General features: G+C 47.1%; 1 protein-coding gene across 2 annotated transcripts in view; it reads left to right on the forward strand.

Annotated features, from left to right (window-relative positions):
* herc2 (HECT and RLD domain containing E3 ubiquitin protein ligase 2) overlaps nt 1–24,762 on the forward strand; it is a 41,002-nt gene that overhangs the window by 9,600 nt on the left and 6,640 nt on the right. Inside the window, exons 19-81 of one of the 2 annotated variants that reach the window (XM_086116536.1) lie at nt 135–259; nt 1,212–1,390; nt 1,543–1,730; nt 2,338–2,493; nt 2,565–2,750; nt 2,863–3,039; nt 3,116–3,219; nt 3,829–3,979; nt 4,145–4,359; nt 4,438–4,570; nt 4,677–4,804; nt 5,310–5,505; nt 5,777–5,904; nt 6,164–6,343; nt 6,417–6,553; nt 6,706–6,857; nt 6,946–7,137; nt 7,331–7,518; nt 7,636–7,828; nt 8,116–8,298; nt 8,385–8,569; nt 9,368–9,515; nt 9,601–9,797; nt 10,413–10,643; nt 10,744–10,882; nt 11,008–11,154; nt 11,662–11,804; nt 11,872–12,142; nt 12,341–12,483; nt 12,903–13,001; nt 13,065–13,233; nt 13,515–13,640; nt 13,728–13,836; nt 14,159–14,298; nt 14,593–14,783; nt 14,914–15,019; nt 15,123–15,214; nt 15,407–15,582; nt 15,653–15,764; nt 15,975–16,056; nt 16,117–16,351; nt 16,456–16,633; nt 16,717–16,798; nt 17,135–17,306; nt 17,389–17,533; nt 17,977–18,202; nt 18,498–18,669; nt 18,925–19,111; nt 19,362–19,505; nt 19,957–20,148; nt 20,251–20,404; nt 20,477–20,584; nt 20,762–20,893; nt 21,074–21,232; nt 21,532–21,650; nt 21,752–21,877; nt 22,017–22,172; nt 22,345–22,659; nt 23,407–23,621; nt 23,764–23,941; nt 24,111–24,272; nt 24,425–24,516; nt 24,595–24,734. In XM_086116536.1, coding sequence (XP_085972662.1) covers nt 135–259; nt 1,212–1,390; nt 1,543–1,730; nt 2,338–2,493; nt 2,565–2,750; nt 2,863–3,039; nt 3,116–3,219; nt 3,829–3,979; nt 4,145–4,359; nt 4,438–4,570; nt 4,677–4,804; nt 5,310–5,505; nt 5,777–5,904; nt 6,164–6,343; nt 6,417–6,553; nt 6,706–6,857; nt 6,946–7,137; nt 7,331–7,518; nt 7,636–7,828; nt 8,116–8,298; nt 8,385–8,569; nt 9,368–9,515; nt 9,601–9,797; nt 10,413–10,643; nt 10,744–10,882; nt 11,008–11,154; nt 11,662–11,804; nt 11,872–12,142; nt 12,341–12,483; nt 12,903–13,001; nt 13,065–13,233; nt 13,515–13,640; nt 13,728–13,836; nt 14,159–14,298; nt 14,593–14,783; nt 14,914–15,019; nt 15,123–15,214; nt 15,407–15,582; nt 15,653–15,764; nt 15,975–16,056; nt 16,117–16,351; nt 16,456–16,633; nt 16,717–16,798; nt 17,135–17,306; nt 17,389–17,533; nt 17,977–18,202; nt 18,498–18,669; nt 18,925–19,111; nt 19,362–19,505; nt 19,957–20,148; nt 20,251–20,404; nt 20,477–20,584; nt 20,762–20,893; nt 21,074–21,232; nt 21,532–21,650; nt 21,752–21,877; nt 22,017–22,172; nt 22,345–22,659; nt 23,407–23,621; nt 23,764–23,941; nt 24,111–24,272; nt 24,425–24,516; nt 24,595–24,734 — 10,086 coding nt within the window. The remainder of the gene's footprint in view (nt 1–134; nt 260–1,211; nt 1,391–1,542; nt 1,731–2,337; nt 2,494–2,564; nt 2,751–2,862; nt 3,040–3,115; nt 3,220–3,828; nt 3,980–4,144; nt 4,360–4,437; nt 4,571–4,676; nt 4,805–5,309; nt 5,506–5,776; nt 5,905–6,163; nt 6,344–6,416; nt 6,554–6,705; nt 6,858–6,945; nt 7,138–7,330; nt 7,519–7,635; nt 7,829–8,115; nt 8,299–8,384; nt 8,570–9,367; nt 9,516–9,600; nt 9,798–10,412; nt 10,644–10,743; nt 10,883–11,007; nt 11,155–11,661; nt 11,805–11,871; nt 12,143–12,340; nt 12,484–12,902; nt 13,002–13,064; nt 13,234–13,514; nt 13,641–13,727; nt 13,837–14,158; nt 14,299–14,592; nt 14,784–14,913; nt 15,020–15,122; nt 15,215–15,406; nt 15,583–15,652; nt 15,765–15,974; nt 16,057–16,116; nt 16,352–16,455; nt 16,634–16,716; nt 16,799–17,134; nt 17,307–17,388; nt 17,534–17,976; nt 18,203–18,497; nt 18,670–18,924; nt 19,112–19,361; nt 19,506–19,956; nt 20,149–20,250; nt 20,405–20,476; nt 20,585–20,761; nt 20,894–21,073; nt 21,233–21,531; nt 21,651–21,751; nt 21,878–22,016; nt 22,173–22,344; nt 22,660–23,406; nt 23,622–23,763; nt 23,942–24,110; nt 24,273–24,424; nt 24,517–24,594; nt 24,735–24,762) is intronic. The other variant, XM_086116537.1, reaches the window with a different exon arrangement.

A 24,762-nucleotide genomic window follows, 5' to 3' on the forward strand; every position in this document is an offset into this window, starting at 1 on the left:
CTGACCAGTATTTGTTGAGTTGTTGATATACATCCACATCTCATTTTAGGTAATCCTTAGTCAAGTATAAACAAAAGTTAAACACTATTAGTGTTATTGAAACCAATAAGTGATGACCTTTTCTTGTGCCGCAGCATCTGGAAATGAGAGGAGCGTGACCCCTGGCCGTCGCTTTATGATCGACTTATTGGTCAGCAGCTTGATGGCCGACGGCGGCTTGGAATCTGCGCTGAAGGCGGCCATCGCTGCCGAAATACAGGTCAGACCTTGAACCTGAACCATTGAGGCCATTTTTAGCTGATCAGAAGCCTGAAGAAAGTCGTTTCCAGAGAAGGCGCAGTAGCACCAATAGTTAGTCGAGGCAAAGCAGACACTTAGTATGATTTTTTTTTTCTCGAAGAGGTTAAATTTTGGGGAATTTAATGGGAAAAAAAACATTTCAATCATGATAAGTTGCAGTTTGGTGTCGCCTATATTGTTGGAGACCTTAAACTAATTGGTCTCATTTGGGTCAATAAGAAGTAGTACAAGCACCGGAATTTGCCCCAAATGGCTGCTTTGAGCCAAAATGGCTCAAAGCAATGTTTATTGCCAAAAATTGCTCCTTGGAGCCAAAATGGCCGACTTCATGTTTATTTTCAAGCATCGCTCATTGATACTTTTTCATGTAGACGTGTATGCCAAATTTCATGTTGACCGGTTAAACTGCCATCAGACATTTTTCCAACTTTTCTAGGGGGACTACTGTATTGTCATAAAGCATATTATTTGACAATAAAGATGACCGTGACCTTGTATGAGAAATGGCTGATTGAAACCAAAATGGCTAACTCCCTGCTCAGTTTCAGGGATGGCTTCTTCAGACTTTTTGATGCATCCTGTCATGATACCTATACACCAATTTTGGGTTGAATGGTGAAAAATCTTTTGCGGGGGTGCTATCGTTTGCTAGCTTTCCAGTGGGAGCTTCTGGGCAGGAGATCAGTGCTTCAAACTAACACGGCTGATTTCCTGTCTAATTTCAGCATTAACTCTTGAGACTTTGTGTGTCCGGTTATGGTAGAGATTTCCTTCCAATTTCATGTCTGTTTGTGGTCTCGGGTTCTAATTTTTCTAACTTCTGACCGGCCGCTTCTCGGTAAGAAATGGCTGCTTCAATCCAAAATAGCGAGTGAGAAAATACCCATTTTTGTTTGGCTCTTCTATGACAGGACATTGAGGCCAAGAAGGAGGCGCAAAAGGAGAAGGAGATAGACGAACAGGAAGCCAATGCTTCCACCATGCAGCGTTGTCGCGCCATGCTGGACAAAGACCTCATCAACACCGGCATCTACGAGTCGGCCGGCAAGCAAATTCTGCCGCTGGTGCAACTTGTGCAGCAACTTCTAAGGTATCTGTATTTTCATTTTAACCGGTATTCTTGTTCAATTGTACCTTTTCACCGGTTAAATTCATCGTGTGACCTTACTCGTCACTGAAATCACTCGTCGCAGAGGAGTCCGAAGCTCACACACATAACTAACGTGTCGGATCATGTTGCAGGAATATCGCGTCGCAGACCATCGCCAGGCTGAAGGACATTTCCCACTTGCGCATCTCCAACTATTTGGAGGCCGAGCACGACAGCAAGGAACGCTCGGCGTCTCTGGACTTGCTGCTGCGCTTCCAAAGGCTGCTGGTCAGCAAACTCTATCTCGGCGTCAACGATGAAGTCAATGTCAACGGATACAGTGAGTGGCGCTTCATATTAAGCGCGGCGTACACCGAGCGACATGGCCAAATGCGACTAAATTGTCGCGCGCTGTGCGGGATTCTCCAATTAGTTTTTCATGAATGCCTGACCTAACTAATAATGTTGCAATTTCAAATTCCAATCACAGATGATGACTTTTGCTAATTGGCTGCTTGCAGAGATGAACCAAATGAGCTGCATTTTTGAAGTTAATATGAGAGGCTAGCTGCTTTTTTTCCCCCCTCCTTCAAAGCTGAGTAGAGAGGGGAGTGGGGAGCAGTTACAGAATAATTAGATTGTGCTCAATGGACAAAATGCTGTTTTTACTTACCAAAACATTAAAAAAAAAAAAAAAACATCAGAGCTGGAACAGTAATACCGTGTTTCCGGAATATTTTTGCTCTCGTTGATCATACTCTCAGAATCTAATATTAGCCAAATATGTGCTTCGGTGGTAGTAAATGACCGGATTCTGTTGAACAACATAAACACCCATGGCACTAAATATGTTTATGTTGGTCATGATGTAGTATTTATGTAGGTGGTCTCAAATATGAGGACCACTGCTCGAGCGTTTAACTTTGATTTCAACTTCCCTCCATTAGATCGGGAGCTGCTGGGTGTCGGCTCGCTGCTAAAAAAGTACATCGCCTTGCTCTGCACCCACATCGGCGACATCCTCCCCATAGCCACCAGCATCGCCTCCACCGGACACCGCCATTTTGCCGAAGCATCTCACGTCATTGAAGGAGATCTGACGGGTGAGGAGCCTGCACCATGGTTGGTCGATTTACCGAAAGCGTGAATTGTGCGGTCTGTGGTCTTGGTGTAGGTGTGCTCCTGCCAGAGTTGGTGGTGTCCATCGTCCTCCTGCTCACCATCGATGCGGGCTTGATGCAGGAGACGGGCTCCATCCCTCTCCTGGCCGGGCTCTTGGAGCATCTCGACCGGTTCAACCACCTGGCCCCCGGACATGAGAAGGATGACAATGAGGATTTGGCGTGGCCTGGAATCATGGGTAGGTCAAGCTCTTTGTACATTAAATACATGTAACCTGTACTTTTTTTCCCATGTTTTCTGTACTACAGCAGTGGAATCAATGCGACCTTACTTTGTTTGTGGTGGTTCAGGTTCGTTCTTCACAGGACAAAGCTCCAAGAACAACGAAGAGGTGTCCCTCATCCGCAAAGCCGACCTGGAGAACCACAACAAAGATGGCGGCTTTTGGACGGTCATTAACGGCCGGGTGTACGACATCAAGGACTTTCAGGCTCAGTGCCAGTCGCTCACAGGAAACAGCGTCCTTGGTAATCCATTTTAATTTGAAACATCTTTTCATATCTGAGGGGGAGTGGGTGTGCTCAAGCGTTTGCTCTCTTGCAGCCCAGTTTGCGGGAGAAGACCCGGTAGTTGCTCTGGAAGCTGCCCTGCAGTTTGAGGACACCAAGGAGTCAATGCAGGCCTTCTGTGTTGGCCAGTATATGGAGGTCCTGTATATCTACTATGCCAGCATACTTTTAGTTACTGATTAATCATTTCTAGTTGTATTTACAGTGAACCTCTACTATTTATTTGGGATAGGGAACGAGCTCTACCGCATATAGCAAAAATCTGTGAATAATTGACGGCCCCACCCCCAAAGGTTTTGCAGTTGCCTATAGAAGCTACAAAATGGCAGCAAACCACGGAAATGATCATAAGATTTGAACACATACTGATATTCCGTTTAAACTGAATACTTCACTGGGATCTGTCACTTTACACATACTGTATGTGACTTTACGCTTATGGTATTAAGTAGAGAAACAAAAACATTGAATTCAGGACATCTCAAATGCAGCTGAAAAAAAAAGACTATTAGTAAATTAAACATCACCACCAAGATTCCACGTCATGGTAATTATTACTTTGGCCGGATCACAAAAAACAGTTAAGAGGCGAGTCTTACAGTGGATACCAGTACAGGGTTTAAAAATTAAAAAAAAATCCGGAGAAGTGTGAATATTTAGGGGTTCAGGATATTTCTAATGTGAAAGGTGGCTCTTGTCATTGAAAAATTGATTGAAATGACTGAAAGTGTGGTTTGCGATTTACAGCCAAACCAGGAGATGGTCACCACTCCGGACCTGAGCAGTCTGTCATCGCCTCTCATTGATACTGAGAGAAATCTGGGCCTGCTGCTGGGTCTCCACGCATCCTTCCTGGCCAAGAGCACCCCACTGTCACCCATGGAGATCGAATGTGCCAGTAGGTTCACTTGTTTATCTTCATCCCCTTTTGTAAGATATTGCCTTTACTGAAATTGCTAAGAAAAAAAGTGCGCCCAATGAATAGTTTATTGCAATAAATCACCCAGCCCTACTTTGCCCCCCCCCCAATCCCCCTCCGCTGGATTTCTGACACTTTTCCCAGCCTGGCTGCAGTCCTCCATCTTCTCCGGCGGCTTGCAGACCAGCCAAATCCACTACAATTACAACGAGGAGAAGGACGAGGACCACTGCAGCTCACTGGGGACCACCGCGCCAGATAAAGCCAAGCTGTACTCTCGCCGGATAACCCTGAGCGACGACGCGCAGCCTTTCCTGCAGGCCATCGCCGACAACAACACTCAGGACCACACTGTGAAGGTAAAGCCAAGTGACTGAAACTGTTGCATCATGTGTGGGGATCTGCAAGTCCTTTTTTTTTTTTTTGTTGCCCTGCAGGACTTCCTATGCCAAATAGAGCGTTGCTGTAAGCAGTACCATCTTATCACGCCCATCACTTTCCCACCTGAGCATCCCGTGGAGGAAGTTGGCCGCCTGTTGCTCTGCTGCTTGCTCAAACATCAGGACCTTGGTAACCAAGCAACAGGACACCAAACTGCTCGTTGTGCCAAATGGATGTTTTTTGTTGTTGTTTTGTTTTGTTTTTTAAGAGTGTCTTCTATTTTTGTTTTCCTCAGGTCATGTTGCGCTCTCGCTTGTCAGTCAATGTGCCTTGGAGGTGGACCAAGGGAAGCAGAGGTCCCTCCCTAAATCTGTTATTGACGTGTGCCGTATGGTCTACCAGGCAAAGTGTTCTTTGATCAAGGTAGGGGTGATGGAGGAGGAGTGTTTATTGACTTCATTAAAAAAAAAAAAAAATTGTTGTCTGAAGTTAAACACAATCTGATTGTATTTTTAGAAAATGTTCCCATCCATAGGTAATTTATTTGTATTAAGAAATATATTTTCTTTTTTTTCTCAAATGAATTCCCTATAGTTTTAAACATGAATTCTGCGTTTACATTTTTTCATATTTAAAAAAAAAAAGATATATAAAATCTTCACATTTATAAACACATTTTCCAGATGTGAAATTCTGGGGGTATTTTTATTTTGTTTTTACATTTTCCTGATTTTTTTTTCCCCCAACAAATTTTCCACTTGTTTTTTTTATGTTTAAAAAAAATAATATATTTTTAACTCTGCATTGTTTTATCATTTTTCTTCAGAATGTAATTTTTTTTAGGTTTCTTTTTCATATTTATAGCCATGTTGCTCATGGAGACGTGCAGACCATTTACTGAAAGCGTCGGACGCTGTGTTTTCTTCAGACCCATCAGGAGCAGGGCCGCTCCTACAAGGAAGTATGCGCCCCGGTCATCGAGCGCCTGCGCTTCCTGTTCAACGAGCTGCGTCCGGCGGTGAGCAACGACTTGTCCATCGTATCCAAGCTGAAGCTACTCAGTTCTCAGCCGCGTTGGCGCAGGATCGCTCAGAAGCTCATCAGAGACCGACGGAAGAAAAGAGGTAGTTGTGGTGATGAAACTCAGTTGTACCTCCACATATAATAAATTGGGGCACTTGTATTTTTTCAAAATTTGTTGAATTACCATCTGCCACCTGGTAGAGCCACGCTTACGGTGCGGTGCGCCTTCAGCCGTTTATTGAACGGGACAAACGGTGAAACGGACTTATTAAATGAACACACTCATAAGGACCATGGGTGCACTGTTAATTCACTCAATGACCTTGTGTTCATAATTGCCAAGCTCTTAATGGTATGTTTTTTTTCTTCCAGTACCTAAAAAGTCAAGTGATGTAGAAGAGCCAAAGTTGGAGAACGAAGGGACCATCGAAGAACAAGTGAATGTCAACATCAGCCCAACAGCAGCTGATCGGAAATCACCCACAAGCAAGACTGCTAAGGTACTTTTTTATTTATAATATTGCATTAGTGGAATACGAATTAAGCTGAAGAATCTACGTTTTTATGTATCTCTCCTTCTGATGAATCCGTTGTATTAAATAATTAGTTCTTTTCCGTTTAAAAATGTTTAGTTGAAAAATTTAATAGAATCAAATGTAATCATCTCCGAATAACCGTGTCCATTTCTTTTTTAATCAATACTTTGTCTCATCCCATCCTATTCCTAAAGTCTGACACAATGGTATTGTTCCACAACAGCAGGACAAGTGGGAGCCCATTCTGAGCACGGTGGACAATGTTCACAAGTACCGCTGGCTAAAGCACAGCGTGCACGGCGGCGCCTCCCCCCAGTCCAGCCTGATGGCTAAAATCGTGGAGTTTGCGCTGAAGGAGGAGCCCCTGGATGTGGAGAAAATGAGGAAATGTCTCCTCAAACAGGTGACCGATCAAAAATGTCTCCGTAGTTGCCGAGTGTAGGCGAAGACCAAGATCAATGTTTGTTTTTTGACAGCTGGAGAGGGCGGAGGTGAGGTTGGAGGGCATCGATACCATGTTGAAGTTGGCCTCCAAGAGCTTTTTGCTGCCATCGGTGCAGTATGCCATGCTGTGTGGTTGGCAGAGAGTCATACCGGAAGGAACCAACATCGGGTAACTGTGCTTCAAAAGATACGTTTGGCTGTTTATTTGCCGACTCGCTTGCGTGTGTGCGCCCGTGTGCGTATATAGAGCAGTTTACCGTGACGTTACACGTCGCCGTCGATGGTTTGGAAACATTCTAAAAAGGTATTTTGGATCTTCAGGGAGCCTCTTTCCGATTGCTTGAAGGATGTGGACCTGATCCCTCCCTTCAATCGCATGCTGCTGGAGGTGACTTTTGGCAAGTTGTACTCTTGGGCTATTCACAACGTTCGCAACATCCTCCTCGAAGCAAGCGCACGCTTCAAAGAACTCGGTGAGCACGCCATACTGCATTGCATCTGATTGGCCAAAGTCAAGATCGAAGCATACGATGCAATACCTTGTATTTTTCCGAAAAGCAGGGGTGCAGCCGGTTCCCTTGCAAACCATCACCAACGAGAACCCGGCGGGACCGAGCCTAGGCACCATCCCGCAGGCCCGCTTCCTTCTGGCCATGATACACATTTTGTCGCTCAAGCACGGCGCCAACAGCCTGAGCCTCCTGCTCAACTCGGGCATACTGGCCCTCACGCAGAGCATCCTCAGGCTCATAGGTGAGTAGATCGTGTTGGTGTCCTCCATCCAGGGACTTTGAGCACGTAGGCTAAGGCTAATTTTGTGTCTTATATTTAAGCCCAGTGTTAACCTTCCAACTGTGCATCATGTTAGAGTGGCTAACAATAATGCAACAAATTTCAGAATAAAATCTCTTCTCTAAATTTTTGATGATCACAATCTGTCCACCAGGACCCAGCACCGACAGCAGCGATGAGGACTTGAGTTTGTCGCCGCTCGGCGGCTCGGCCACCGTGCTGGAAGAATCCCGGAAGGAGGCGGCCCCCGTGCCCGTTCCCGCCTCCGGGCCGGAGCTGGCAGCCATGATGAAAATAGGCACACGGGTCATGAGGGGGGTGGACTGGAAATGGGGAGATCAGGTACGAGATTTGGGCGTAATTACTTCATGAATTTTGTTCATTTTGTTCCTTTATGCAGATGTAGATAACACCGTGGGCTCCGTGTGCTCCTAATGTGTGTCTTTCTTCGGCGTCCAGGACGGTCCAGCTCCAGGTCTGGGCCGGGTCATTGGCGAGCTTGGCGAGGATGGCTGGATCCGAGTACAGTGGGACACGAGCAGCACCAACTCTTATCGGATGGGGAAGGAGGGCAAGTACGACCTCAAACTGGCCGAGCCGCCGCCCGCTGCCCAGCCGGCCGCTGAGGACTCTGACACGGAAGATGACGCGGGTCAGTACAGTGCTTGACTTTTACAAAGATTGTACGCTCAACCCCCACATCGTCGTCTTTTAACTTTTTTGGGAAGTACCTGTCTTCTGTTCTTTGCCGGAAAAATAAAACTAGTGCCATCTCACCTTATATTAAATTAAATGTATGGAAGCGCGAAAACTATGTCAGAAAACGAATGCCGTCTGTGTATGTTTTATGACTTTTTTTTTTTTTCAATTCACTTAATTTTCAAAGAGTGAGCTAATATAATGCTGGCGATATTTAAAACTCTGCTGTCATTGTTCCAGAAGGCGAGCTAGTGGAAAAGAGCAGCCATCCAACAGCCATGATGCTCACCAGCACTGTCAACCTGCTCAAGACCTTAGCGCTGTCCTCTGGGATCTACGCCGACGTGTTGCAAACGGATGCCACGCGCACCCTTTGCGGGCTCCTCAGGATCTTGGTGGAAAGCGCGGCTAATGACAAGATGGGTAGCTCAACCTTTGCCCATCAATATTTTTGAAAAAAATAAATGGTGTGGTTGCGTCTGATCACCGCATCTCGTTGTTTGCGTCAGGTTGCCACGCGCATAGGCTGGTATCCCGCGAGCAGCACAGGAGCTGGTGCACGCTGGGCTTCATTCGCAGCATCGCACTCAGGCCCCAAATGTGCAGCACACTGAGCACCTCTGCGTGGATCGGCCTGCTCGTCCATATCGTGGAGGGCAACCAGTCCTTCAGCGCGGTCACCTTGCAGCGACAGGTGAGTGGCAGAGCGGGATCAGTTCACACGGGCAAGCCTCAAATAGGTTGCAAATGACACGAGTCAATTTGTGTTGGGCAAGTCAAGTCACAGTCAGGCTCTAGCTATCAAATATTTTCAGGAAAATCCATCGGGTATTTCGATAAAACATTGTTTTTAAATTAAAATAAATGTGAACATGATGTCCAGGTATTATCATTATCCGCAAGAGGGCGCCATCCTCATATTCCACACCAGAATGTCTTTGTCTTCTTATGACTGTACTTTGTCATCCTTTAAATAGCTGCCTTTGCCTTTTCTTCTTTAATTTTCTTCTTGCTTTTTCATCGGCTTCTTCCTTTTTCATTTTTGCCCTTATTCTTGTCTTAATTTAGTCATATGTTCCTCTGGACCTTTGTTGACACTTTTGTTTTGGTGCTACCCGTGTTGTTTGGTGTTTTTTGTTATTGTAAAGTGTCCTTGGGTGTCTTGAAAGGCGCTTATAAATAAAATGTATTATTATTATTATTATTACAGTCAAGCACCGCGGAATTTGTTAAATTTGTTTTACATTTTTAAAAACTATACGACACTATAACTGACATATTTTGTGGAAAGCATACACAGTATTTGTATATTTATGAGTGTTTAAAAAAGAATTTTCTGAGGTTTGGGGAAAAAATGCCCCAGTCCGACCCAATTAATTCCAATGGCCGTTAATTAATAATCGGGTTTTCACTTTTCATGGGCCAGCCTGGTCCCCACGACTTGCGAATAGCAAGACTGTATTGTGTATTCAAAACTTGTGTGCCTTTACAGATCCTCGCTCTGCGTCTCCTGCAAGCCGTGCTGCCTTCTTGGGACAAGCTGGAGCGCTTGCCAGACATGAGGTTCCTTGTGGAGAAGCTGTTTGGCTTCTTGGGAAGCTTACTGAGCACCTGCTCCTCGGACCTGCCCCTGCTCAGAGGTGTGCAATTTTCCAAGTGGACACCAGGGCACACGCGTGGGCTATTCTTTCTTTATGTTTTAAAGTTCTTCCATCTTCTTGGCAGAGGGTTCTCTGCGACGCAGGAAGTCCCGTCCTCAAGCCTCCCTGACAGCCACTCACAGCAGCACGCTGGCCGAGGAGATCGTGGGAGTCTTGCGTACCCTGCACTCACTTACCCAGTGGAACGGGCTCATCAATGAGTACATCAACGCTCAGCTGAGTTCCATCGGAGATGTCATGACCAGCTGCCAGTCGGAAGCGGTACGATATTATTATTTGCTAGAATAATGTTCATCTAACTATGCGAGCAACACAGTGCTCTTGATACCAGATGGCAAAAGGTACAATAAACCCGTGTGTCGCCATTCAGACATAAAAATAGCTTTATCTTCAACTAAACAGGCTCAAATTTCACACACAGTAAAACTAAATTTGTGGGTGAATTAATTAAGTAAGATAATTATTTCATGAAAAGTGACATCTTGACGTAAAGGTTTAATTACCGGTATCTCTTCTATGTTTTTTTATTTATTTTATTTTTTATAACAGGCCAATGTCTTGCCGAATAAAAATAATATTGCTTTGTGGATTTGAATTACAACCATAACATTTGACTGTAATCCACGGCACTAATATAATGAGTAAGGTCAGATACAGATTGGAAAGCTGGGTTCATTCTCCTTTTTTTTTCTTTTTTCTTTTCCCCCTTTTATGCCCCCCCCCCCAAAAAAAAATTATGCCTCATTTCTAAATTATCGGTCATTTTGCTTGACTCATTTTGCTGTGCTGGATCACAGATGTGCCTTGGCACAAAAAACTGCTTTACTGGGTGCTATTTTAATTCTGTCTCGCACATTTTCCGCCTCCTAAATTCAGAGTTTCCTGGAGGAGTATTTCCCAGATGCCGAGGGTCCCAGGGTCGGCAGCCTCATGGCAGTACTGGCCGTGATTGGAGGAATTGACGGCCGCCTGCGTCTCGGCGGCCAGGTGGTCCACGAGGAATACGGCGAAGGCACGGTCACCCGCATCACGCCAAAAGGACGCATCACCGCGCAGTTTCATGAAATGCGCAACAGCCGAGTGTGCCTCCTCAGTCACCTCAAACCGGTACGGGAGACGTCAATGTTCTCTCAGTGCTCCACAATAAGCCACGGTCCGTCTTTTGACTGAAGTTTAAAATTCCTTTTTTGATTTGAATGTTTCCTAGTGTCCCGCGGTATCCTTCAGCGTGCAGAACCTGCCGTTCTCAGAGCCCATGCTGGCAGTCTGGGCTCAGCTGGTGAGCCTGGCTGGAAGCAAACTGGAGAAACAGCGCATGAAGAAGTGCCTCAGTCGAGGCCTTACAGGTGCGTCTGAAATTAGCCCACTTTTTTGAGAGACTATTTTACCGTGACAAAAATCTTTTAGCTATACGTTGCGACGTCCATCGTTTACACCAGCATGATGAAAAATTCTGTGTGGTGTGATTCAGCGGACCAGGTGGACATCCACTTGCTGCGCTGGCAGCAACTGAGGCTGTACATCCTCAAGGCCGCACGAGCGCTCCTCTCGCATCAGGACAAACTGCGTCAGATCCTCTCTCAGCCAGCCGTGGTGGACATCGGACCCAACCACAGCGGTAAGAGAGACGCTGGCATCGTAACATTGCCCTCCCCGGTTTAATGAAAATTTGCATTTTAAGTTTCGGGATAGAAAAAAATGTATTTGCTAAAAACAATGTATATTCCGGGTGCAGTTTACACAATGGCAGAAAGTTCAACGTGCTTATTACAAACGAGCACGCGGAGAACATGCAAACTCCACACGGGAAGGATTCGAACTCACGATCTCCGCGCTGTGAGGCGGACATCCGAATGAGTCAACCGCTGCACAATCATTTAAAATGGAAGATTTAAATACTGGGAATAAAATTGGTTATCAAACATTGAAAAGTAAAACGGTTGGATGTAATGTCACACGTCATGAAAGTAGAAAGTAATAAATAAAAAGTAAAAATACAATTAAATAATATAATTACACATTTGCCGCCGCCTCTTCCACATACAAGCAAAAGGAGGCCTTTAAAATCAAAGCATCCCGAAATGGGCTGTGAAAGATTTTTCTATATGAAACTCTTGTTCATCAGAGGATGCGGTTGCGTCGTCTCCCGACGTTGGAGAACTTTCCCCCGAGGGCCCTCTTCCTCCCATGATCCTCCTGCAGCAGCTCATATCCGCCGCCACTCAACCGTCGCCCATCAAAGCTATTTTTGACCGGCGGGAGATGGAGGTGAGATGGAAGTCTTTAAATTTTGTTCCTTCCCACCACCGGTGTTGACCGTTGCGTTGCCTCGTAGGCCGCAGCCCTGGCCGTGTGTCAGTACTTGGCCGTGGAGTCGGCCCACCCGTCCTCTCCACTGTTTGAAGAGAGCAGCTCCAGCGAGGCCACCACGCCCGTCACCGTGCAGCAGCACGTCCGGCCGCCCAAGCAGAAGAAGCACAAGACCTCGCCGGTTCCACCTCTCCCCATCGTCCTGCAGCTGATGGAGATGGGCTTCCCGCGGAAGAACATCGAGTTCGCATTGAAGTCGTTGTCAGGAACCACGAGCAGCGCCTCGGGTGTACCAGGTAAGGACTGGCCCATGTTGTCGGTTGGATCATTTTACTGTCCGAATTGGCAGACTCGACCAGAAACGGTTAGGAGCACCTCTGGTTTACCGCCGGCGCCATCCGTGCCTGCTTGAAATGTTTGTGATTTTTTTTTTGGGGCGGGGGGGTCACAGCCCTAAATGCTACAGGCTCATTTGAATCTCCCCTTCTCCTCAGGTGTCGAGCCTCTGGTGGGCTGGTTGCTGGACCATCCTGACATTCACACCTCGGAGGTATCGGACGCTGACACCGTGTCGGACGAAGATTCCGACGAGGAAGTGTTGGAGGAGCTGGAGGAGGCCGAGCCTGTGTTTGCTGTGGTACGCCATCACTTCACTTCCAAAACTATTTGATTGATTTTTTTTTTTTTTTTTGTTATTAAACTTTTGATTGAATTTTTTAAACAGTTAGAAAAAAGAAAAACATGGTCACGTGTTTAAATACATAGAACATCATCAGTTCTGGGCGTCAAAATAGAACATACATCACATAAACGTCCCGGTGAAACGTGTTACAACTCCTGCACTCCCACATATGCAACGTCCTGAACACTGTGCCATATGAGAAGAAAAATACTGAAATAAAATAATAATAATAAACAAAAATAAAACATTATTATTATTTTTTTTTTTAATGCTAATTCAGTTAATAGGTTCACTAATTCAAGTTCCATGACTCCATGAAAACAACCAGTCCTTAAAATGGACAAATCACTACGTCTTACCTGTTCCCCTCACAGCCTCCGGGTGTAGTGGTGACAGAAAGCCAGATGTTTAAGAAGCGATCGGATTTCCAGAGCAACGACGACTACGCCGTTTACGTCCGAGAGAATATTCAGGTAATGGGATGATTTCCGACCGCGATATCGCGAACAGTGGATGATGTGAGCGTTTCCCTTCAGGTGGGCATGATGGTCAAGTGCTGCCGAACGTACGAGGAAGTCTACGACGGCGACGTGGGCAAAGTCATCAAGCTGGATCGCGACGGCCTCCACGATTTAAACGTGCAGTCTGACTGGCAGCAAAAAGGCGGAACCTACTGGGTCCGCTACATCCACATTGAGCTGCTTGGTGAGCTGCTTTGCTTCGTTGACGAGTGTTCACGGACGTACTGAGAACGCAGCTGAATTAGTTGTTCTTATTTATGTCCGTTCACTGTTATACGTTTGTGTCCGTTCATGAAATCAAATTTGCAGATTTACCAGCAACACGAGTGAGTCAAATGATTCACTTATATTCGGTTCACCAAATTGAGTTTGTGGACTCACCGCAAACACGAGACGCTGCGTTTCACTGATTCAAGTTAGCTGGCTTGAATGATTTGCTTGGATCGTCTCTGTCAACACCTCCAGGGTTCCCGCCACAGAGTTCTCCCTCACATATAAAGATCAGTGACAAAGTAAGGGTTAAGCCTTCAGTCACCACGCCAAAGTACAAATGGGGGTCCGTAACCCACAGGAGCGTCGGCGTCGTCAAAGGTAAGGCCACGTTTCAATTTTGAAGAATGGGGATTTGTAACAAAAGACGAATGGCCGTAATGGAACACGTTTGTGGCTCTGATTCAGCTTTCAGTGCCAACGGGAAGGACGTGATTGTGGACTTCCCTCAGCAGTCGCACTGGACTGGCTTGCTATCCGAGATGGAACTGGTGCCCAGCGTCCACCCTGGAGTCAGGTTGGGATACAACAGAAACTCCGTTTATCAAGTCGAATTTTGATTTTATTTTTTTTTTTACACCTGCCACACATTTTAAACTCATTTAAAATTAATTATACGCAGAATTGAAAGGCCATTGTGTAACCTTTTTTCCATGCTGAAGAACTGCACGAGCTTTGAGAAAATGAGCCCCAGTCAGAAGCTGGCATCCTAGATTATTGGGCGACATTAAATTGTGACCCTTCTAAAACGACTCCATCTAAGACGTCATTTTCGATCCTTTCGAGGCAGAAAATGTGAATCTCACATCTCAAATGTCTGCTCTCTTTTCTCATCGCAGGTGCGACGGCTGCCAGATGTTCCCGATCAACGGCGCCCGGTTCAAATGCAGAATCTGCGATGACTTTGACTTCTGCGAAAACTGTTTCAAAACACGCAAGCACAACATCCGCCATTCCTTCGGCAGAATCAATGAGCCTGGTTAGTCAAACGCGCAAGCACAAATACCTTGGGGTGTTTTTTTGGGGTTGTTTGTTTTTGTTTTTTTGCTTGAGTAAAGTGGAAAAAACAACATTTGGGTCATCATTTAAAATCCTAACCCTAAGCCAAAAATGTTTTTCAAACTTTCTCTCTTTATTTATTCATTTTATTTTGAAAGAACTGAAATGCATAACAGCCTTTCAAATAATTGGTCATCATAAAGTGGTACCTTCACTTTAAATGAAATTTCTTTGCACATATCACATCATCCCTCCATCTGATGATTTTCACCAGGCCAATCACCGGCCTTCAGCGGCCGCTCGGGGAAGCAGCTGAAGAAGCACCACGGCAGCCAGCGCGGCATGCTCATTGACGATTGGTCGCGCGCCGTCAAGAGCCTCAATGTGTCGTCGTCCGTCAACCAGGCAGCGCGCCTCATCGAAGCTGGTGACCAGTGCTGGCAGTCGTCCGGCTCGCAGGGGAAGGTAAGACGATATACCGTTACTAACGTTTAACATTCTTGCCCCCGCAAGGGGTGTTTTCAACCCTGATAGACACCCCCCCCCCCGCCACCCAGGCACCCATTGCCGTTGACTATGCGACTTTGTCTTGCAGCATTGGATTCGTATGGAGCTCTTCCCAGACGTCCTCGTGCATCGGCTCAAGATGGTAGTGGACCCAGCAGACAGCAGCTACATGCCCTCCCTGGTGGTGGTATCGGGTAAAAATGACCTTTTGAAATGTGAAAAATGTGTGGATCGATATCATGTATTCCTACAATTAAACATGACATTTTGAAAAGAGACCCGTTTTGTGATTTGCAGGTGGCAGCTCACTGAACAACTTAACGGAGCTAAAGAGCATTAACATCAACCCCACAGACACCACCGTCCTGCTGCTCAATGATTGCACTGAGGTTGGTTGGATTGCAGCCATTTAAAAGGAGCCGCTGTTTATCTTGGGGAGGGGATACATTCGGGAGAAAAACCACACACACACACACAAAAAAAAGAAATAAAAGCTTGCCAACGATAAATTGCGATGTATTGGTGATTGACGGTATTTTGTTTTCTGTTCCAATTCATACTTATGTGACGCTTCCTCTCAGTATCACAGATACATCGAAGTTGCCATCAAGCAGTGTCGCAGCTCCGGAATAGACTGCAAGATTCACGGTCTCGCCCTTGTGGGACGCATCCGAGCAGAAGATGAGGACCTGGCCACCGTCCCTTTCCTGGCGTCAGACAACGAGGAAGAGGAAGATGACAAAACTGCTACTGGAAGGTGCGTCCAACTCGTATTTTGGTCGTAAGCGTAGTTTTTGCATTAAAAACTTGTGACCTCTTTGCTTTAGTCTTTCTCGCAAGAAATCTTCAGGGCTGGAGTCGTCAGCCACCATCAGGACTAAAGTGTTTGTTTGGGGGCTGAATGACAAGGACCAGCTGGGTGGACTCAAGGGATCCAAGGTGCGCTCTGCAAAATTCTAATTGTAAAGTAACATCTCAGGCACTAATCCTCCAACTACAGATCCTCGTTCTGCTATGCCGTGGGCCATATGGTACTAGGCTGCACAGATACCGAACAAAATAGATACATATTTTTTGTAGCATCTGATATATGTCTCGATCGGGAATATGCATCATCATCATCCGGGTCTGGTGTTTCTCTCTTTGCAGATCAAGGTGCCCTCTTTCTCCGAAACCCTCTCGGCACTTAACGTGGTTCAAGTTGCCGGCGGTTCCAAAAGTCTCTTTGCAGGTAGGTGACGTAATGCGTCCTATTTATCTTACCACTCTGAGCTAATATAATTCGGTGCAGTCACGGTGGAAGGAAAGATCTACGCGTGCGGCGAGGCCACCAACGGCAGGTTGGGCCTCGGCATGTCGAGCGGCACCATCCCGATCCCGCGGCAGATCGGCGCCCTCAGCAACTACGTCGTGAAGAAGGTGGCGGTGCATTCGGGCGGACGGCACGCCATGGCGCTCACCGTGGACGGCAAGGTGTTCTCCTGGGGAGAAGGCGATGACGGGAAGCTGGGCCACTTCAGCAGAATGTAAGTCTGCTTTCTTTTTTACAAATACCGGTCGGTGCATTTGTGTGTGAAAGTTGTGGTCTTTAGCACATTTTTGATTTTTTTTTTCTTTCTTTCCATCTCAGGAACTGCGACAAGCCTCGGCTGATCGAGGCTCTGAAGACCAAGCGCATTCGGGACATCGCCTGCGGCAGCTCCCACAGCGCCGCAATCACCTCCTCCGGGGAGCTTTACAGCTGGGGGCTGGGGGAATATGGCCGCCTGGGACACGGCGACAACACGACACAGCTGAGACCGAAACTTGTACGCTTAATTTGGCGTTTCGGCTTCAGTCGCACATGAATTATCGTGTCATTTGGTGTTTTTTTTTTTTTTGTGGCACCCAGGTGAAAGTGATTCTGGGACACCGTGTGATCCAGGTGGCCTGTGGTAGCAGGGATGCTCAAACGTTAGCTCTCACTGATGAAGGTATTCCTCAAGGATCGAATATCTTATGATTTGTCATTGTTCAAGAGACGATGAAAATCAGTTTAGCCTTGTTCTGTTTGAGATTCCCAGACTTGATCATATTCATTCGCCAGAGGAGCGCCTTTAAATGTCTCAAACGAAATAGCGCTCACTAATAAAGATATTGTAGTTTATTCAAGAATAGACTACACTGGAATGTCTTTGTCAGAGGACGACACACTATTGTTTTATTAATTTTTTAAATCAGTTGACCGGAGTATGTTTTCATTGTGCTTGGGAAAGTAGCAGTTATTTAAAATGGACGTGCAGCAGGCTAAAATCTGCTTTCCTCGACAGGATTGGTGTTCTCGTGGGGCGACGGGGACTTCGGAAAACTCGGTCGCGGCGGGAGCGAAGGATGCAACATTCCCCAGAACATTGAAAGATTAAACGGGCAAGGCGTCTGCCAGATTGAATGCGGCGCTCAGTTCTCCTTGGCTCTCACCAAATCGGGCGTGGTGTGGACTTGGTAATGTGGACCCGTCACATGATGCGTAACTCATTACGGGTCCTGGTTTTGAACCGCTTTGTACTTCCATCCGCACGCACAGGGGCAAAGGGGACTACTTCCGACTGGGCCACGGAACTGATGTCCATGTGCGGAAGCCCCAAATGGTAGAGGGGCTGAGAGGCAAAAAGATTGTCCATGTCGCAGTGGGAGCCTTGCATTGTTTGGCGGTTACCGATTCTGGACAGGTTTGTATGGTGCTGTGGCATTTGTGATCACGAACCGACACCGATGTTTAGTGCAAGCATGAGAAATGCAGCATCCCTTTGTAAAAACACAGGAGTTCTGTGTGCACAATTGCATGTTTTTGATGACCAGACAGCACAATGATAAATTTGAGCGGAACGGGGGCAGCCAGGTTAGAAGACACAAACGCGGCGTCACTGAATACAAACAAGCTCTATATAAAAATACACAACAAACAATTGGATGTTTGTGACCGAGTGGCAGCTCACTGTTTATTATGAGGAGGACACAAACAGAGCTTCACTTTGTACAAAACAAAGTAGATGTAAAAATATGCAATGAATAATTGTTTTCTGGACTGGCCTGAAAATTTGAAGAACATCTGAAGGGGAAAAAAAAAATGCAGGTTTGACATCCACAATTTTCTCGCGTGCTGACGGATTAGGTATACGCGTGGGGCGACAACGACCACGGGCAGCAGGGCAACGGCACCACCACCGTCAATCGGAAGCCCACTCTGGTGCAAGGTCTGGAGGGCCAGAAGATCACCAGGGTGGCCTGCGGCTCCTCGCACAGCGTGGCCTGGACCACCGTTGATGTGACTACGCCCTCCGTGCACGAGCCGGTCCTTTTCCAGACTGCCAGGGACTCGCTGGGGGCGTCTTATCTCGGTGAGGCTCCATGCTGTACATCTGCAGTGGTCAAACGTTTGGGCTCAATGGCCCCTATTGAATCTTTAGGGTGAACAAAGGAGCCAGATCATTTGTGGATAAATTGAAAAGTAATTTATTCTCATTTTTTTCATTTTATTTAAAATTAATTCGAATTAGCCCTGCTTGAAATGCTTTCACCCGTTTACCCGCTTCCAAATGCAGTATTATTTTCTCGCCACCAGGGGGCACTAAATAGTTTAGTAACAGCTGGCGATGTTTTTTTATTTTTTATTTTTTTGGTACAACCCGGCAGGCGTCCAGTCAGACAGCGACCCGTCAGCGGCCAGCAACAAAATGATCGGTCAGAGCAACGTGAAGCCCAATCGACCGTCGTTGGCCAAGATTCTCCTCAGTCTAGATGGCAACCTTGCCAAGCAGCAAGCCCTCTCTCATGTGCTCTCAGCCCTCCAGATCATGTATGCCAGGTATGTGTCGCTGCAAAGAACCTCAAAAGACCACCATCGAACGCCACTTAATTGTTGCGCAGGGTTCTTCAATGATTTTCTTTTCTTTTTTTTAAGCGTGGCCGACTGTCTGTATTTAGTTTTGCCTTAAAACGCACTCTCTGTAATTGATTAAAATCACGCCAACGTGCCAAGTGATGCGCTTAATAAATGTGAAAAGTGTCATTGCCCCTTACCTACATTTAAATGACCGTGGTTGTTCTGTGCTCCCCACAGGGACGCGGTGGTGGGAGCTCTGATGCCAGCCAGCATGATCGTGCCCGCCGAACGTCCTTCCAGCTCCCCCGTGCCTCCATTCGACTCGTCGTCTTCATCCAGCGTCAGTGATGACGAAGGGCCTCCCGTCACGCCGGAGATGGAGGCGCCGGTCAGCCCCAATCCCTGGCAAGACAAGAAGGGCGAGGTACAAAAGCCACGATATGGCCCCGTTGATTCATTTGTGTTCAAAATAATAGCCGCACAGCACTAAGCCATGTGTGGATGGAGCTAATCCTTTGGCAAGAAGACATGCTAAAGAGCTTACGTTACAATTTGCATACTGTTGAACGCAACTGTACATTTGGTTTAAAAAAAAAAAAAAAAAACCTCAGTTATTGAAGCTTGTTGTTGATGTTACTTTGTGTGTACGCGTGTGTGTGGGCGCACGCGAGTAGGTTCCCTCTTCGGAAGACGCCGTGACGCCATCGTCTGCCATCACTCCCTCGGCCTCGGGCGCATCCTCACGTCCTTTCATCCCTGTCACAGATGACCCGGGAGCCGCCAGCATCATCGCAGAAACCATGGCAAAGACCAAAGAGGCATGTTCTAGACATTAAATATGAGCTTTATAGAATGTCAAATGCACTGTAAATCTGGTCCATTAGCTATGAATAGACAACTATGCTACATGTAATTACGGTACATTAGAGCTGAATCGTCCATTAAATATGTCTATCATTCCAGGTGTTGACATATCATGATGTTAATGGATGCATTCAACTTGCATACAGCTTTCATATTAATAGATGTGTCAATATGATACATGAAAGGCATATAGCGATGACATGAATATATGAATGTGGTACATTAGAGTTGAGTCCATCTTTAACTCATTCACTCCCAAAGACGTTTTTAAACGTCTTTTCAGACTTGGTCCAGAATTGGCTGGTACTGAATGAGTTAAAGGGACGCTGTGTAAATATGGTACATTAGATTAAAAGTATATAGAACATGAAATCGGAATATAGTAAATATTTTTTTTGTCAGCAGGACTCTGAAAGCCAAAGCAAAGTGGTGGGCCCGGAGCCTCAGTACCTGGACGAATTCTCCAGCTTGCTCGTGCCCGACGACACCCGAGTCATGGTGGACCTGCTTAAGCTGGCCGTGTCTTGTCGCTCTGGGGAGAAAGGCAAGGAGGTGCTCTCGGCCGTGTTGTCCGGCATGGGAACGGCGTACCCGCAGGTAAGGAATTCCAATGAATTGTTTTCATTCGTCGTGGAGCGAATTCGACAGATAAGTCAAGGTACCGCCGTACGTCTGATGATACGCGTCTTTTGCGAGCAGGTGGCCGACATGCTGCTGGAGCTGTGCGTCACCGAGCTGGAGGACGTGGCCACTGACTCGCAGAGCGGACGCTTGTCCTCGCAGCCCGTCGTCGTGGAGAGCAGCCACCCCTACACCGACGACACCTCCACCAGCGGCACCGTCAAGATCCCCGGTAAAAAGAAATAGATAAACCTTTGAGATCCCGACCAGCTGGATCGAGCGCTGAACTTGTTTTGTGCACAAGGCGCCGAAGGTCTGCGGATAGAGTTTGACCGGCAATGTTCGACTGAAAGACGGCACGACCCGCTTACGGTCATGGATGGAGCCAACAGGATTGTGTCAGTCAGATCAGGTCAGAAGACAACATTCTTTAAACATGGGCTTCTTTATCAAAAAAATGAACAAATGATGTCATAGAATAATTCATTTATTTTTACACATTGTCAGCCGTCTGCTTGAAATCCAACCTTCACCTTCCCAGGTTGTCTGCCCTGGGCTCATTAAAACCGTGTGGGTTTGTGTATTTTAGGTCGAGAGTGGTCAGACTGGTCCAGCGAATTAAGGATCCCAGGCGACGAGCTCAAGTGGAAATTCACCAGCGACGGCTCGGTCAACGGCTGGGGCTGGCGCTTCACCGTGTACCCGATCATGCCTGCTGCAGGTAGGCCACATCTCGCAACTGACACACACCAGAGGATGGGAAAACGGCTGCACACTCTGTACGCAAGCATAAGTACAGATACCTGGACTGATTCCCAATAAAAAAAAATGTAGACAAGTACAACGACAACGATGAAATACTACACAGTCACACACTGAATGTGGATCCCCTTGTCTGCAGGTCCCAAAGACTTGCTCTCAGACCGCTGCATCTTATCCTGCCCCTCCATGGACCTGGTGACATGTCTACTAGACTTCAGGCTCAACTTTGCCTCCAACAGGAGCATCGTGCCTCGTCTCGCCGCCTCCTTGGCAGCTTGTGCTCAGCTCAGCGCGTTGGGTATGAACTCAATCAGCATTGTGTATACTGTGTGGTGCTACCTTGGCTTACCGATGCGGTACAGTGGAGACAGAAAAAAAAAAAAGCGGTATATTTTGGGGGTGGGAACGGATTCATGGAATTTAAATTCCTCTCAATGGGAGAAATTGATGAGGGTCCAATTGAATTGTTTTAGATCTCGGCACACAATGAATTATATTTCATCCAATTGTGAAACTCCAAAAGTTGTCCGGCAGCTGGTGGTGTTGGTGGTCTACACACCGCGCATTTCTAACTTTTGTTGTGTTGTATTTGCACAGCTGCCGGACACAGAATGTGGGCCCTGCAAAGACTGCGAAAGCTTCTGACCACAGAGTTTGGGCAATCCATCAACATAAACAGGCTGCTGGGTGACACGGACGGCGAGGCTCGCGCCGTGGTGAGCCAGCGCGCAGATGGGATGAGCCCTGATCCAAATTCTGTGTTACTTCCATTTGTCTTGAGGAGTTTTACTTCATTCGGGCCTTGTCTGTCCCTCAGAGCTTTACAGGCAGCGCACTGGCCGCCCTGGTCAAGGGCCTTCCCGAGGCTCTGCAGAGGCAGTACGAGTACGAGGACCCCATCGTCCGGGGTGGGAAACAGCTCCTCCACAGCCCCTTCTTCAAGGTCTGAGCATGTGCCGCATCCTTCTTTTTTTTTTGTTGTTTTTTTTTTCACTTTGATGTTACCCTCGCGTTGTCCGCTGTCCTTGTGTGTCCTGAAAGGTGCCTTTCAAAAAAAATGCGTTCTTACTATTCCTCATCAGGTGTTGGTGGCTCTCGCCTGTGACCTGGAGCTGGACACGTTGCCGTGTTGTGCTGAGACACACAAATGGGCCTGGTTCCGCCGCTACTGTACAGCCTCCAGGGTGGCTGTGGCGCTGGATAAAAGGACCTCCCTGCCCAGACCCTTTCTGGACGAGGTGAGTTTCAACAATAAGTGAAAGCCGTTTGTTATTCTTTTGTCTTCGAATTGCAAAAAAAAAAATTCATTTTGCACAACAACAAAACGCAGTCTCAATGATATTAATGAAAATGTTTTCGTTACATGAATAACGTTCGTTTGAAAAAAAAAACAAACACGTTCCCTCTCAGGTGACGAAGAAGATCCGTGAGCTCATGGCCGACCACGAGAGCGTCAACGTGCTCCACGAGAGCCACGAGCTGTTCAAGCGCGAGCACGATGAGCAGCTGGTGCAGTGGATGAACCGGCGGCCCGACGACTGGACGCTCTCGGCGGGCGGCAGCGGGACCATCTACGGCTGGGGGCACAACCACCGCGGGCAGCTCGGTGGCATCGAGGGGGCCAAGGTTAAAGTGCCCACGCCTACCGAAGCCCTCGCCACGCTGCGGCCCGTGCAGCTCATTGGAGGCGAGCAGACGCTCTTTGCTGTCACTGCCGATGGAAAGGTGGGTTTGACTACATCTTGATGGAGAAAAAAACACATTTATGTACTATGGCACAAGTGTCAAACTCAAGGCCCGGGGGCCAGATCTGGCCCACCACTTCATTTTATGTGGCCCGCGAAGGCAAATCAAACATGTCAACTTCCATGATGCTTGCTAAAATCTCTACCAAAATTTCAAATTCTCATATGTAATAAATAAGACACATATCATTCGCTTATTTTTTTGTCACCAAACCCCTCAGTACAGTCACTTAAACAATAATTGAATAAACTGTTATTATTGACTTTTTTGGTTTCAGTCATCAAGTCAAGTCAAGTCAAGTCAACAGTATTTATAGAGCACTTTCAAACAGCCATCGCTGCATACAAAGTGCTGTACATGGAGCAATTTAACATGCACAATAAACAGTAAGACAAATCGGTAATAAAGGCGGTAGAAAGCACCAAACAGTAAAACCAAGAACAAATCTAAGTCATGCTGAGTCGAATGCCAAAGAATACAATACATCAGGGCCCTCCAAGGGAAACGGTAGCTAAAATGTGGCCCATGACAAAAATGAGTTTGACACCCCTATACTATGAGCAACTTTGGACAAGATGGAACATTGGGAACCTTCTAAATTTGGTCTAACATTTCATTTAAAATGGAATCTAGTCAAGATGCACGACACTGCATCGTCCCGATGTTTGCATACATTCAATTGCCGCATACATGGCGCCTGATGTTTTAACTCCGGACTAATTGCAGCTGTATGCCACCGGGTATGGCGCCGGAGGCCGACTGGGTATCGGCGGTACCGAGTCGGTGTCCACACCGACTCTGCTGGAGTCCATCCAGCATGTCTTCATCAGAAAAGTGGCGGTCAACTCAGGAGGAAAGCACTGCCTGGCACTGTCCTCGGAGGGGGAGGTCTATTCGTGGGGAGAGGCGGAGGATGGAAAGCTAGGCCACGGCAATAGAAGGTGGGGGAAAATGCCAGGTAGAAACCTCGGGGAATTTTACAAGATTAGCTAATGCTAAAGGATAAACCACACTGTCAGTAATGATGAGCGGGGCCAGCAACAGGGATGATTGGTCTACCTTTTTTTTTTTCCCCTCCTTCAGCCCCTGTGATCGTCCTCGCGTAATTGAGTCCCTGAGAGGAGTGGAAGTGGTGGATATAGCCGCGGGAGGGGCGCACAGCGCTTGCATCACGGCCAGCGGAGAGCTTTTCACTTGGGGGAAGGGCCGCTATGGCCGCCTCGGCCACGGCGACAGCGAGGACCAGCTGAAGCCCAAGCTGGTACGATTTGATGTTAATCATGCTATGTCATTCTTCCCACCAAAGTTTGGACCATTTTGTTCCACATCTGCATAGGGATGCATGTGTTTCAAACATTTTGGTCATTCAAGTGCCAAGTTGGGCAGTGACCTATTCGATTCAGCAGAGCTTACTGTCATGTTCTACGCAGGTGGACGCCCTGCAGGGCCACAGGGTGATCGACGTGGCCTGCGGAAGTGGCGACGCCCAGACCCTGTGCCTGACCGATGACGACATGGTGTGGTCTTGGGGCGACGGCGACTATGGAAAACTTGGCCGAGGGGGCAGCGACGGCTGCAAAGTACCCATGAAAGTACGTCACGTTCCTTTATTTTACTATCGTTCAGAATGGTGATTCTAAGAGCTACGGGTTTTTTTCCCAGGTGGTATTTAATGTAGATAAATTGACAACCACTCATCATTAAAATCTATCATCTCTTTTTTTTTTTTTTTCTTCTCTTTAAGATTGATTCATTGACCGGCGTGGGTGTGGTCAAAGTGGAGTGCGGCTCACAGTTCTCGGTGGCGCTCACAAAGTCGGGAGCCGTCTACACGTGGTATGTCCCCACGTCGCGGCCCCCTGTCGTCGTAGTTACCAATGACCGAACTCATATGTGTTTGGGTGTGTCTTGAAGGGGCAAAGGAGACTACCATCGACTGGGACACGGGTCCGATGACCACGTAAGGCGGCCGCGGCAGGTTCAAGGCCTCCAGGGGAAGAAGGTCATTGCCATTGCGACCGGATCACTGCACTGTGTGTGCTGCACGGAGGATGGTAGGTGGAGCCATGCCCTGGAAAAATG

This window comes from Hippocampus guttulatus, chromosome 7 (genome assembly GCF_054856545.1).
Source record: "Hippocampus guttulatus isolate MCC_2025c chromosome 7, RoL_Hgut_1.0, whole genome shotgun sequence".
Classification (NCBI taxonomy): domain Eukaryota; kingdom Metazoa; phylum Chordata; class Actinopteri; order Syngnathiformes; family Syngnathidae; genus Hippocampus; species Hippocampus guttulatus.